The sequence below is a fragment of the Pan paniscus genome, chromosome 1 (genome assembly GCF_029289425.2).
Source record: "Pan paniscus chromosome 1, NHGRI_mPanPan1-v2.0_pri, whole genome shotgun sequence".
Lineage (NCBI taxonomy): Eukaryota > Metazoa > Chordata > Mammalia > Primates > Hominidae > Pan > Pan paniscus.
In genome coordinates, this window is record NC_073249.2 from 170,032,666 (window position 1) to 170,047,426 (window position 14,761).

Here is a 14,761-nt window from a genome sequence, read left to right on the forward strand (position 1 = left end):
AGTGAAGTGAATTGCCCAAGGCACGTAAGTGGAAAATGGATAAGTGGAGTTTCACACTCAGATCTCCTGATTTCATGCCCAGTGCTGGCTTCTGCCACGTCAGGGGAGAGAAAGTGTGGTTAAATTAACTTGTCTGCTGGCTATGTGTGTGCGTGTGCCTGTGCATATGTGTGTGTGTGTTAGAGAGATAAAGAGAGAACAGAGAGATGAAAAAGGAGGGAGAGTGCATGTACTGAAGCTCCCTGACACTTGCTTCATGCTTCTTGTTCAATTTTCCTCCCTTCCAAAATCTTCAGAAGGCAGGTGTGAGTCAACTGTAAATATGGTGAGAAAAGGTCGCCCAACATTTCCTAAGCTGGCAAAATCAAAAGTCACTGCCATGGAGATGGTCTGTGTAAATGAAATTAAAAACCTTTAAGATGATCAGGAGAGGATAGTGGCTCTTATTTTTTGCAATGGCTCCATTAGACATTGTCCTACTTCCTGCGAAAGCAAAAGATGACAGAACACATTTACAAAATCTAATGCAGTCTAGTGGGAGGAAGAAGGACCAGCAGGAAGAGCATGGAGCAGGAGGTAAGCCTACACCTACCTGGCCGGACCACTAATCAACTCACTATATAAACCCAGTCATGCTCCTTCCTCTGCCACAAAGATTGGGCTCTCATTACTACCACAATTTTCATATACCAAATTGGAGCTGAATTTAGAGGGAAGAGCATGATCATTTTCCAAGGGGAGTTAAAAATGTAAGAGCGTCATCTAGCCTCTTATAAAGAACTTTTCTTTATCATGGGCCTACTATGTGTCAGGCACTGTAATGGACATTTCACTTATAATGGCCCTAATCCTGCTACTGTTTGACAACTTATTTTTATAAAGCACTTAGAGGGAAGATCAAGTTTCTCAGAGTATTTCCCTAGAGGATAAAGAGTGGAGTCTTCATGTGAACATAAGTCTGTCTAATTCCAAAGTTTATTCTTTTCTCCATACCATAGCATTAAGTTCAACAGCCAAGATATAAAAAGCTATGGAAGTACCAAGGAGACAGGAAAGAAGTTAGCTGTGTCTGTCATCCACAGGTGAAAGCTTTTTTTTTTTTTTTTTTTTTTTTCAACTTTCGTTTTAGGTTCAGGAAGTACAGGCACATGTTTGTTACATGGGTAAATTGTGTGTCACTCAGGTTTAGTGTATGAATGATTCCATCACCTAGGTAGTGAACATAGTACCCAATAGGTAATTTTTCAAACTTTATGCCCCTTCCTTCCTTCACCCCTCTCATAGTCTCCAGTGCCTTTTGTTTTCATCTTTATGTCCATGTGTACTCAGTGTTTAGCTCCTACTTGTAAGTGAGAACATGCAGTAGTTGGTTTTCTGTTTATGTCCTTTGTCCATTTTTTAATGGAGTTATTTTTTTTTTGCATATTGAATTAAGTTCCCTAGGTGAAATATTGATGGATTAGTAGGCAGCGAAGTGCAAGAAAGGTGTTGACAAGCTGATGGGGATGCATTTTGTGAAGCAAGAACACAAACCAAACTCCAGGTGATAGAGAGTAGGAGGGTCTAAGAAAATTGTAAACAGTTCTGTTTGGTTTAAGGGTAGTTGTGTTTGGCTGTGGTTGGAGATCATAATTCCACCATCTTTTGGTGGACCTCATTGTGAAGAACCTTGAATTCTGTATAAAGCAGTTTGGAATTTATTTTTATAGGCTGTGGGGAGCCATCAAAAGTTTGTATCAAGGGGTTTCTCCACTGTTTTTAGTACTATATATAGGTGTTCTTTATGTGCTGTGTGAAAATTAAACATCCCTGGAGTGTTTAAGAAAGAGATAGTGTTTTCATTGTATCTCATATAGACAATAGCATTGCTGGCTAACATTGCCCAGAAGCAGTTGCGTTATATCAGCAGTTAGAGTCCCTTAACATGGTGAGATCAGTGAGATCTAATCACACTGACTTTTTTTCTTGGAATAATGAGACACTTGTTTTTGTTGTTGTTGTTTGTTTGTTTTTGTTTTTGTTTGTTTGTTTGATTATTCTTTGCCTTAGGAAGGGGTAAGAAACTTCAAGGAACTTCGAGCCAAATTTCAAAATCTTGATGCTCCACCTCTTCCAGGACCTATTAAATTCCCAGCAGGTGTTTCTCCAAAGGGTGACATTGGAGGCACACAGTCAACTCAAATTTTGGCCAATGGGAAACCCCTCCCATCCAACCACAAGCAGCGCACACCATACTGTTCCAGTAGTGAGTCCCAGCCTCTTCAACCTCAGAAAATAAAGTTGGCTCAGAAGAGTGAAATTCCAAAATGTTCTAATGCCCCAGGGCCTCTGGGAAAGTCTACTGTATGTTCTGCAGCAAGTTCACAGAAGGCTTCTCTGCTGTTAGAGGTGACTCAATCAAATGTTGAGATAATCACTAAGGAAAAAGTAATGGTGGCCAATAGCTTCAGAAACAAACTCTGGAACTGGGAGAAGGTTTCATCTCAGAAAAGTGAAATGTCATCAGCCCTTCTCCTTGCCAACTGTGGAAGTAAGGCTATCCATCTGGAAGGGCAAAAAGGCATGGGGCTTACTCCAGAGGAACCCAGGAAAAAGCTGGAAACAAAAGGAGCCCAGACTCTTCCTTCCCAGAAGCACGTGGTGGCCCCCAAAATATTACGTAACGTCTCTGAAGATCCCTCTTTTGTAATTTCTCAACATATCAGAAAGAGCTGGGAAAACCTACCTCCTGAGAGGAGCCCGGCAAGCAGCCCCTGCCAGCCCATCTATGAGTGTGAGCTTGCCAGTCAGGCCCCAGGTAACAAATGTGATCCCCATGGGACAGGGGCTAGGGAGGGGTCATCATGTTTTTCTACTTTAAAACCTGTTGATTCAGAGTGGTTATGTATATGACCTGGGAAATGTGGCTCCAGACTCTCCACGTCATATTCTAGGCCCATCTGCTAAACTGTAACCTTGGGTTTGAGTAAAGTGCTTAATCTCCTGGAATTGCTTTGTGAGATAGCTTTTGGAAAAACTTGGATTCGAATCCTAGCTCGACTTCTGACAAGCTGCATGAATTTAGGCAATTTATATAGATTCTTAGAGCCTGAGTGCTCTCTTATAACTCAAATCTGTCACCAATCATCTGTCTTGGTAAACAACACAATTATTCTCCTAATTTCTCAGGCCAAAACTTAGGAGCCATGCTCTATTTCCCTTCTCCTCCCTCATTCTACACACTGAATCTGTCAGCAAGCTCTTGGTTTTGCCACCAAGCTCTTGGTTCACCTTAGTATTATCTAAGTTATGAAAGGATAAGGACTGGCTGGGCACGGTGGCTTATGCCTGTTATCCCAACATTTTTGTAGGCCAAGGTGGGCAGAGTTCAGGAGTTCAAAACCAGCCTGGCTAATATGGCAAAAGCCCATCTCTATTAAAAATACAAAAATTAGCTGGACATGGTGGCCTGTGCCTGTAATCCCAGCTACTCGGGAAGCTGAGACACAAGAATTGCTTGAACCTGGGAGGCAGAGGTTGTAGTGAGCCAAAATTGTACCACTTCACTCCAGCCTGGGCAACAGAGCAAGATCCTGTCTAAAAAATAAAAATAAAAAAAATAAGGACTGTCGTTTTTTACTACCATATCCCTAGCACCTAGAAGAAAAAGGCCAGATTGAATAAGTCCTAAAAAAAAATTTGTTGAATGATTGATTAAATGGATGGAAGGGTGGATGGATGAATCTCCTTACAACCTTGTATGGTTTCTGTTTGTACTTGGAATAGAATCTAAACTACTTGTTTTGTGGTCTTCATGGCCCTGCATGCTGGTCCCTGTTTTGTGTCTGACTTATCTCCTACCTGTCTTCCCCGAGCTCTCTGCCCATAGTCAACACACTAGACTATTTCCTTAAATAGGCTTTGTCAAGCCTCAGGACCTTTGCACTTGCCATTCCCTCTTCCTCTTTTCTTTAAGCTTTTGTAGCTGCATTTAGGCCTAAGTTCAAAAAAAAACTTTCCAAGGTCAGCTTTCTCTAACCTCTCTCTATAAAGTGTACTGCCTCATCATCAACAGCTCACACTTGTCATCCTACCTTATTTCCTTCATAGAACTAATGGATCTCTGTAATGCTCTTGTTTATTTGTTTACTTGTTTATCATCAGTCTCTTGTTATTAGAATAAAAATTCCTGAAGGTAGGAATATACATGTTCTTGTTCTCAATTCTATCCCCACTTCCTAGAACAATACCTGGAATATAGTAAATAAATAGTTATTGATGAAGGGATGAGGAAGAAGAAAAGACAGATGGGAAGAAAGATGTATAGGAAGAAGGATGGATGAGAGAAAGGAAAGAAGAATGTATTATCTACCAGATGGAGCTATTGAGAAAGTTAAGTGAGATAACGGATGTAAACTACTTAGCACAGTGCGTGGTAAAAACTCTGAGCCCAATTAGTAAGTGATAATTAATATTCACTATGTCTTCTTCTTGATTTGATAATGACTGAAGTTTTTGACAACGCTACTTGTAATTCAAGCCTAAGAAGAGAGGAACTTTGGGCCCGAGTTTCTGGGGATGTAACCCACTGTGGGTGGAGCAATAAGGAAGATTTCCCTCCCTTCCAGCTTGTGGAGGAGAGCAGGAAGTCTCCCAGGAGTATATGCAGAATGCTAGGCCACTTCTTAAGTTTTCACATGAATGGCCCATGTAGTCAACTACTGTCTTACGTAAATCAAAAATCAAAGCAGTTGGATTACATAAGATTTTGTGCTATTTTCACTGTAAAGGGCAGATATGATTTTCATATATAATATTGGACTTTCTGTTGGAGTTGGATTTAAGACTGCAGAGGACAAATATATGTAAAATTGGAACTTTCCTGGAAAATTCCAGGACACAGGTGCCCAGATATCACAAAGTCAGCCTTGAAGCCAGTCCTAGGCTATGAGCCCTGGAAATCCCAGATCAATTCTTATTCCTTTTTTATAGAGCCACTTATTTGCATGTCATAACTGCTTGAAGAATACTTTCAGTAAATAGTCACAGCCTCTCTCCTATGAGGTAGGCCCTGTGCTTGGTGCTGGGGGATCAATACGAAACCATCCCCATCCACAGAAGCCTTTGTTAAATGGGAACATAGACCAGTGCCTCCAATGTGCCATGATATTGATGTAAGGGTATTAACAATGTGCTACGGGAATACAAATCAGAGGTTGATTCTGGCCTTGATTCCTGTGAGAAATCAAGAAAAGCTTTCTAGAGGAGGTGTCATTGGAGCAGAGCCTTAAAAGAATGAATTGAAGTTTGCCAAGAAAGGGAAAAGTGTTCCAGAACCAAGAAAAACATGAACAAAATTTTGGATATATGAGAGGTTTTTAAGGCTATCTAAATCAAATATGGAGAATGGAGAAGCCAGTGATGTGTGTGAAAAATATTTGGGCTTTAAGTGGGGGGAAGCAAGACATATAATATGCCAAACAAAGAATCTAGAAACACAGATGGGTGCTGTGTGGTGTAGAAATGGCAGAGATGGAGTAACCAATGTCATGCTGAGGAAATCCTTAAAGCAGCAGCATGGCAACTGATCAGGTTTATGTATTGATCAGGGCACTCTAGCTGTTGGGTGGAGAATAGATTGGACGGGACTTAGATGGAGGCAAGGAAACCAGTTTTACCCAACAAGCTATGAAATGAAAATAATCATAACTTACATTTTTTACTGTCTTGTGTTCAGAAAAACAGCCAGATGTCAGGCATCACCACCTTCCCAAAACAAAGCCATTGCCCTCCATCGACTCCCTGGGTCCTCCTCCCCCAAAGCCTTCAAGACCTCCCGTCATGAACCTCCAGGCCTTTCAGAGGCAGCCAGCTGCTGTTCCCAAGACTCAAGGGGAAGGTAAGGAAATGCACAGGGCCCTACACAAGGCCAACCAGGAGTCACCTCCGTCTCCACATCCTCTCCCAGGTGACGATGCCGCTGCTGCTTTTCCATGAGGCTGGACATCCATCACTGCTTATTCTCATCTAGAGGCTGTGGCAGCTTGCCCATGAAACGATGTCTCTGTGGGAATTGGCCCTTTATCGCTCCTAGACCAGCCCACTTCCCCTGAGAGCACTGCAGTTGATCCCTGGGAATCTGTCCAAGAGGAAGAAAACAGAAAGTCGCTGAGCAGGGAGTCACTGAACCTTTGTGTTTCCTGCAAACCTGTGTTGTCAACACAATCCATTTGTGCAGGAGAAGTGGGGAGGGAGTGAAAAGGGAGAAAGTCAGTGTGAACTTGACCTGAAATCCTTAGGGGGAGCCCCTCAGGCCTCCGTGATCTGCTTTTGGTAATTAACTGAAAGCCTGCAACCCCCAACCCTCTGATCCCTTCCAGAAACTGAAACATCTTTGGAAGCCATTTTTCTGTGCTATTTTGTGTCTTCTTCTATTTAAAGGAACACCTCTCGTCCCTCACCACTCCCACCACAATCTGATCTTGTTGACATTTTAAATGCCTTAGCTTATGTTTGCGCTAATGAAACACAAGACGAACATACACTTTGGGACAAAATGTACTGCTGTGCTAACATTTGTTTTACTGTGGCCATCAGCACCAGCAGATGGCAGGTACACTGAGACAGCTAACACAGTCTTTGTTCATTTTAACTGCTTTGGGCAACTTCATGGTTAAATTACTCTGACTTCATGATTCTCAAACTTGAGTGTACATCAGAATCACCTAGAGGACTTTTTAAAACATAGATTGCTGGGCTCCATTCTCAGTTTCTGGTTCAGTTGGTCTGAGTTGGAGCTTGATAATTTGCCTTTTAACAAGTTCCCAGAGGTTGCTGATGCTGCTGGTCCATGGACCACACTTTGAGAACCACTGCTACAAGTCATCTTAAGTCTTATCCTAAAAGAAAATTCTGTATGGGGAGATAGGCTCTTATAAGTATACTTTACTGATATGGACAGCTCCAAATCAAAGAAGGATAAGTGTGATTTTTATAAACATTAAATAATTCAGGCCTCAAATAATCTCTCTGAATGAGAAGAAGGTTTATCAGCAACATAGAACAAAGTACTAAGTCTTTTGCCATAAAATGGGCTTTGTAGATCCCAGCTTCTGAACTCACTAGCTATTTAAGTTTGGGTTTCTTAATCACTGAGCCTCATTTTCCTTATCTATAAAATAGGGATAATTTCCTTATCTGTAAAATGGGGATACCACTGATCTCTTAGGATTATTGTGAGGATAATGAGACATGATGCCCGGAAAGGGCTTAAATAGTGCTTGGTATACCAGGAAGTGCTCTGTAAACGTCCAAGTTTATTTGAAAGAAACATTGAGCAGCTATAATCTCTGTACCATGTCCTGTGATGGAAATGAGAGATTAAGAGATAAACCCCACAGGGGTTCTGGTTTTTAAGGAGGTCAAAGTCTAATGCAAGAGATTGTACCCATAAATAAGAAATTGTACTGTGAAGTGTGGGTGAGTGCTGCAATGCAGGGGCAGGCATCCCCTGGGTGCTGGGGTGGAGGTAAGGGATGTTTCAGGCACAGGCAAGCTTCCACTCTCCACATTATCTGTGGGGTCAAGTCATCGCACAAGCATCATTCACTTTAACCAGGCTGCTGCCAACGCCTCTTTTTCATTCTGCCTCTCTCTTGCAGTGACTGTGGAAGAGGGCTCCCTGTCTCCAGAGAGGTAAGTACATGTTCCTTAGTTGTGTAGGAACGTAGCCCATCACAGAGGCTACTTAGCCTGCTCCAGAGCAGGCAATTAGCACAAACCAAGAATCTGTATTTCTCAGAAGGGTTTCAGAAGGAGTGAATTTATAAGCAACAAACTGCAACTTTTGTTGTAAACAAAAGATTAAATAAATTGCATTTAACGCGTGCTGATGTTAAGTTGCAAAGATAGTCCTCAGAGGTCCTTTTTTTTATTACACAGTTGGGTTCAGTAAATTGAAACATCACCCTTCATAGTCATAAATTGAATTAGAGGCTAAAGAATGCTCTGGGCAGCTGGTGTGATGTTAGGAATTGGTAATAGGATAAAGGATGTTCTATTTTTGGTGTACTCCTTCTAAGAATTTTGCCACAGAAGTGTCAGTTCATTAACTCACTTAACCAAATAATATCTATTGAGACCTTTGATGTGTCAGGCACTCAACTGGCTACTTTATACAGATTTCTCATTCTGTTCTCTCAAGAGGGCTGCACAGTTGCTGCTGCCGCTTACATTTTACAGCTCAAGATACTTGGGCTCAGAAAGTTTGCCACTTGCTGAGCCATGATTCCAACCCAGATGTGCCATAACTACATTGATTATATACCTCACCTCCCACACAAAGATGTTCCTGTTCTCAAAAAGGTTAGTCTTAGAAGGAGATCCAAACTTAACAACAAATAATCATATTACTTATTCCTTTATCAAATGTTTACAATGGTAAACTGTGTTAAATTTTGTAATAGAGGAAAGGACAAGATTCAGAGGCTGCACTAAGGAGGAAGTTGTTACATCTTCTTGGGAGGGTCAGGGAAGTCTTTAAAGAAGTATCAGTTCTCCATTGCTAGAGTAATGCTACATAATAACAATAAAACTTTCATAGCATACATGAGTCTGTGGGGTACAGCTGATCTTGGCTGGGGTCAGTTGGGTTTGCTCATATGTTTGCAGTAGACTGCAGGCTATCTAGGCAACTTTGCAATATTGGCTGGGGTGGCTCACATGTTGAGGGGAAGCTTAACAGTTGGCTGATCTAGGATTGTGTTGGCTGGGATGGTGGGCACCTTGACTTGGCACCATCTGTCTCTCCTCATCCAGCAAGCTAGCCCAGGGGCACTCTTCTACAGTCGCTGCTAACAAGCAAGACAAGCCCAATCACACCAGTACTTTTCAAGCCCTTGCTGTGTTGCAGTTGCTAACATCTTATTGGTCCAAGCAAGTAATGTGGCCAAGCCCAGAACCAGAGTGGGAGGGTGCTGAAAGTTTCATGGCAAAAAGCAGGGATGCAGGAAGGAGTGAAGAATGGGGTATTGATCCAGTCAACCTATCCCCGAAGAGGAAACATTTGAAATGAGTATTGAAGATGCACATTTGCAGCACAGCATGGGAAGGGACACTCTAGGTAGAGGCAGGAGGTATGAAGCAACATGTTTAATTTGTGGAAACCAGAAATAAGTACACTTAGAGTGTAGAAAGTATAGAAATGGTATAGAAATGGGATTATAGAGGTAAACAGGAACCACATCACAGAGGATCTTGTACAACAGGGAACTGATAAGGCAATCTTATTCAACAAGGAACTGGTAGTGTGGTGTTAGACGCAATTCATGTGCTCTGGGAACTCCTGGGTAAGTCATCCCTTTGAAAGAGTTAAATGACAGCACAAGACAGGTCAGTGGAGACGTGTTCTATGCGCATTTATGTGAAAGAGAGAGAATAATCTAACTGGCTCAGGCAATGGTTTGCACCATTTACTCAATGAACATAGGTCCCAGTATGACAGTGTGAAGGGACAGTGTTCTTCTGCTGTGCTCTCACTTGCTCTTGGTTCTTTCATATTGTGAGCATCTCAGTAGGATTGAGTGTAAGGTGACTGCTGTGTTTAACTAGATACACATTTTTCCTACAGATTGGTTCTAATCTAAGCTGACCTCTTCTCTGGCATTTAAATCAAAGAAACAGCAATCTGTTTCAACATGGAGGATAAACTTGCTGTGATGGCCCATTAGTCAGTCTCCACATGGCACCATCTTCCTAAGGGATTTACAGGGGCCATTTTGACTGTTCTGTCCTTTCATGCTGATTTTGGAAGCTAACCTCCGTCTGAAATGAGGTTTCACTAAACAGTGATTATGATGTGGGCCATAGCGCTGAAAGAGTGACAGGCAAAAGAGATAAAGAGGGGCCAGAAAACTTAGGGCACCTTCATGGGAGATGAAAGAACTGGGCCTGTATCCTGCATAATAGGTACGAATTAGATAGGTTTACTTATGTGTTCTCTTTTGTGAGACTATCAAGTGGTAAGGCAGGGTATTGTTCCCTGATATAACCACCGTTCTGACATGTAGTTGATGGGTGGATGAATGAATGGACAGATGGACAAACAGATAGACAGACCAATGGATTTTTATTATAGAGATTGAACATGTTTGAAAGCAAGGAGGTTGGGAAGGAAATAAACAGACAAAAGGAGACTCTAAAGAGAAGGAAATACACAGACAAAAAATATTCTAATGTATAAAATTAAGAGATGAGGTTGGATCCTAAAATGCATTAAGTGCCATGGTAAAAAGTTGAGACTTTATCTTGCCAATGATAAGTGAGTTTGAACAAGTAAATGTCATAATGTGCAATAGCTTTAGCTATAACTTCCCTGGAAACTGGTGCTCGTTTGGGAAGAATATCATCCATGATCAAGGTATTAATCTTCAATTCAGAGATTAAATTATAAATGGTATACGTAGGCTCTCATTACTGGAAGGGAATGTGCTGATAATCTCATGTAGCCAAGCCACATAGCACAAAGTTAATGAAAGCCTGGGTTTTGATCCCACCCCTAGAACTTAACATCTGTGTAATCTTGGGAAAATGCTTTAGCTTCTGCAAACCTTAAAACAACAACAAAAAAAACTTCTGCAAAATTCTTAAAACATCTAAGGACTACATTCTTCTCCAAATTAAAACTCTCATTATTTTCAACCATAATGTATAAAACAGGAGTCTTTGTGTTCTAGCTGTATTTCTTTGGATATGTATTTTAATCATCTTAAAGGTCTACATCTTAAGATCTACTCAGTTTCTACTTTTGTGAAATGATGATGTTGTTATTACCTAACTCATACTAGTGTGGTGAGGGTAAATAAAATAATGATCTTGAAGTGTTTAGGGCAGGGCCTAGCATCTAGAGAGTGTTCAATAAACCTTGCTTAGCTGTTATGTAACCTCCCAGCAAGGGCAAGAATCTATGCTCAGAACTTTAGTCTCTTCAAAAATTCATTGATGAGGAGCTCAACACCTTGAGAGCCTTATATTTTTCTTCATCAGAGCCAATTCTATTCATTCAACATGTATTTATTGAGCATCCATTATGGGCCAAACATTTACATACATTGAAAATATAGCAGTGTACAAAATAAAATAACATGCATACACACACACACGCTTCTTTGTTTATTTATTTATTTCAAAGTCCTTCAAGTTGATCTGGAAAAAGAATTGACCTCCCTACCCAAACTCTCAACCATATGTCTAAGATACACTCTTTGGTACAACAGACATCATATTTACCCCCTCTTTATGTGATGATTCTTAAAACATCTAAGGACTACATTCTTCTCTAAATTAAAACTCTCATTATTTCCAACCATAATGTATAAAACAGGAGTCTTTGTGTTCTAGCTGTATTTCTATATATACATATTTTAATCATCTTAACCCAGCACACTTACAATAGCCATCTTTCATTTCTGGACCTCTTTGTGTCTAAAACATGAGAGGTGACATTGTATAAAGGAACAAGTGCAGGTTCTAAAGTCATATTGGCATAGATTTAAACCCCTTTTCCATACCTTAGACAAGCCATTTAACAGCTCAGATCTTTGATACACACATCTGTAAAGTGGGCACAATATTATTATTTACTTTATTGTCATCAAGGCCAAGTGAGATAAATTATATCAAGCATGGAAAACACAAAAGAAACTCAATGAGTCTCAGTTTCTCTAAACCTTGGCCTCTCCATCCCTTGTTACCTCTGAAATATTAATGTCTCATTAGTTTCCAACAGTGAGATGGCTCTTTGGAGATTATTCTTTGTCATCACTCTTTTATGCAAACCAAGCTGGCTGGCATCCCTCTTGAATAAGCAGTCCCTATTTGTGTGAGCAAAGTAGATTAGTCCCAGGGCAGCAATCAGCACTGGTCTCTGTCAGTACTTAGCAGAGTTGGCTAATATTTTATTCATTAGCTATAAATATGGCTTTTCTCCCATTAAGAAGTGTCAGAGATAGTCCTGATTCAGGGAATCTGACTCAGACACATAAAGGAGGTGCTGTTTATTTTGGGAGTGGGAAGATGACAGCAGTGTTTCTCAGGGGAAGGTCTGTGGGTGAATTCTCAAGAGTTTATCATTTTCTCTCTTGAAGTTTTTAATTTTGTGTTTTCACTTTGATGATAGTCTTTAAATGCTCATAAGCTTTTAAAATAAGTCTATCAGCTTTTATTAAAAGCTGATAAGCTTATTTTGAATCTTTCCGATGACTTCTTTTGTGCCTAGTACTTGGAAACACATATTTGTATTTGTGTTTTTGCAGTTTCTACCCCAAGCAGAGTGGGAAACACAATGTCTTCTAGGGCTGGGCAGATCATGTGACTGTCTCTAGGACCCGTGTCAGGCAGTGGGGAGTGGCTGATCCTGTGGAAGTGAGGAATAGATGCCTTATCAAAGGCCTTCAAGTAAAATAATGATAATTACAACAACACTGTAACCAAAAAAAAATGCATTTACAGTACTTATTTGCATCGTAATAAGTACTATAAACAAAAATTTAAGAGTATTAGGATAATAATGAGGATTTGAGAGTGAAATAAAGCTTAGGATGGTCAAGAAAGGCCTCTCTGATTGATTAATGGGTACAATTAAACAGTTAAATAGAAGAAATAAGAACTAGTGTTCGATAGATCAGTAGGGTGACAATAATTAACAATAATCTATTGTACATTTCAAAATAGCTAGAAGTGAATAATTTGAATGTTCTTAACATAAAGAAAATTGTGATAGATATTTCAATCACCCTGATTTGAACTTTACACATCGTATGAATGTATTAAAATATCATATTACCCTGAAAATATGTACATCTACTATGAATCGATCAGAGAAAGACCTCTCTGAGATAGCAGCATTGAGTTGAGAACTGAATAAGGACCCAGTCCAGTTAAAGGAAGATCTAGGAGATGAACATCCCAGGAAAGAAAATAACTGGCACAAAGACTAAAGGGAGAACCACGCTTAGGACATTTGAAAGGAGAAAGGGGTTGGAATCTTGGCTAAAGTGCAGTGAGCTCAGGAAATGGAGGTGGAGTATCTTGTGAGCTGTGGAAGTAATTTGGATTTTGCTCTAAATGCGTTGGGAAGACATTGGAGAGTTTTAAGCCAGGAAGTGACATGAGCTGACACTTCTTCTGTAAAGATCATTCTGGATGCTGTATAAATAATAAATTTCATGGGAAAAGGTGGAAACAGAAAGATGTCCTGGAAAGCCATTACAACAACCACTGTAAAACTAGCAACACACACTCAGTGTTTATTCTAAGTACTTTATACATGATTTCATTTATGAAAATTTTAAGGAGCAGATAGTACTGTCCCATTTTATAGATGAGGTCACTGAGTCAGAGAGAAGTTAAGTAACTTAACACGGACAGGGTAGTCGAAATGAAATAAAAAAGTTGATGGATTAAAGATTTGTTTGGAAGGAAAACAGCCATTGCTGGATCAGCTGTGGGGAGTGAGATGTGAGGGAAAGAGAGGAATCTAGGACAATACGGAGGTTATTTGCTGTTCCCATCATTGTTGATATTAACACAGGTGAAGTGCTTAGCACACAATCAGTGCAAGACAAGAAGGATCCTTCCTGAAAGGACTTTGAGCTTGTTTTCTACTTAATAACAGCAACAACAAAAAGCATGTCATTGTGCCTTTGTACATGTACGACAGAATCACTTAAGGCTAGTTTTAAAATTGTTTGCAACTACAGTGCTCTTTCCTGAATGGCTGCACTTCAGGTAATTAAGACTGGTACAGACCTGACCTGATTGACGAACAACAAAACAGCCTCCTTGTAGTGATATTCAAGAGGTGAAAGCAGGCCAGGAAATCCCAGCATGCTGGGATAAATTGAATCGCTACAGGAAAGAATGAAGAGAATGAATTTTTTGAAGCCTGTGTCCTGCCTGTAGAGTTTCAGACTCAGAACATTCAGGTAGTTTCAGCTTAAGCCACTTCAATAATTTCTTATTATCCCTTTTTAATTGGACTTCAGGGACACAACAGGGCCACTGATTGGCCTGTTTTTCACAAGGAGCAGTGAATTTACTGAGTTTTTCTCTTCTTTTTTGTGTTCAAATATTCCTCCTTAAAAAAAATCTCACCTATAACTTCTATTTATTGAGCACTTCCCATAGATAAAGAGTTGTACCTTATGTCCTCTCTCTCATTTTAGAACTCCCAGCTACAACCACCCATGAAGTACAGTAAGTGCTTTGTGCACTCTCTGACCACGGAGAGTCAGGTGAAGTCATCCAGGGTGATGCAACTGGATCAGCAGCACCAGGGCTTGACCTGGTCAGCCTGGCTCCAGAGCACAGCCTCTCAACTATCACCCCAGGCTGCCTTACTGAGGATTCAAAGAACACTTTACCTACAACAAAAGAGGGCAAGGCTTAATAGACTCATGGCTTGCTCTACACATTGAGCCTGGATATGCTTTGAGCAGGAGTTCTTGAACGCCTCCTTAGGATTTCATTTTCTGTGCAGAGGGATCTGTGTGAGGGAGGCTGGCCTAGGGTGGAGCTAAAATATGAAAGGTTTTGGAACTAAGCCTTGCTTTTTCTCTTCAGTGGCATTCAGATGATAAGCCAGAAAAGTCATGATTGAAAAAGAAACAGACAATCACAAGTTGCAGACTTGGGGCCTAGTTTTGTACATAGGTTTATTTAGTAAGGTTGAATAGAAACTACTGTTTGTGTATGACCACATGCTGAGCATTGCTGAGCCCTTTTA

At 40.5% G+C, this 14,761-nt stretch overlaps 1 protein-coding gene across 1 annotated transcript in view; it reads left to right on the forward strand.

The window, feature by feature from the left end:
- The window catches only part of FYB2 (FYN binding protein 2), a 109,350-nt gene that overhangs the window by 33,761 nt on the left and 60,828 nt on the right, over positions 1–14,761 (forward strand). Inside the window, exons 2-4 of the mRNA XM_034952930.4 lie at positions 2,050–2,797; positions 5,717–5,878; positions 7,641–7,674. Of these exons, the coding sequence (XP_034808821.3) occupies positions 2,050–2,797; positions 5,717–5,878; positions 7,641–7,674 (944 nt within the window). The remainder of the gene's footprint in view (positions 1–2,049; positions 2,798–5,716; positions 5,879–7,640; positions 7,675–14,761) is intronic.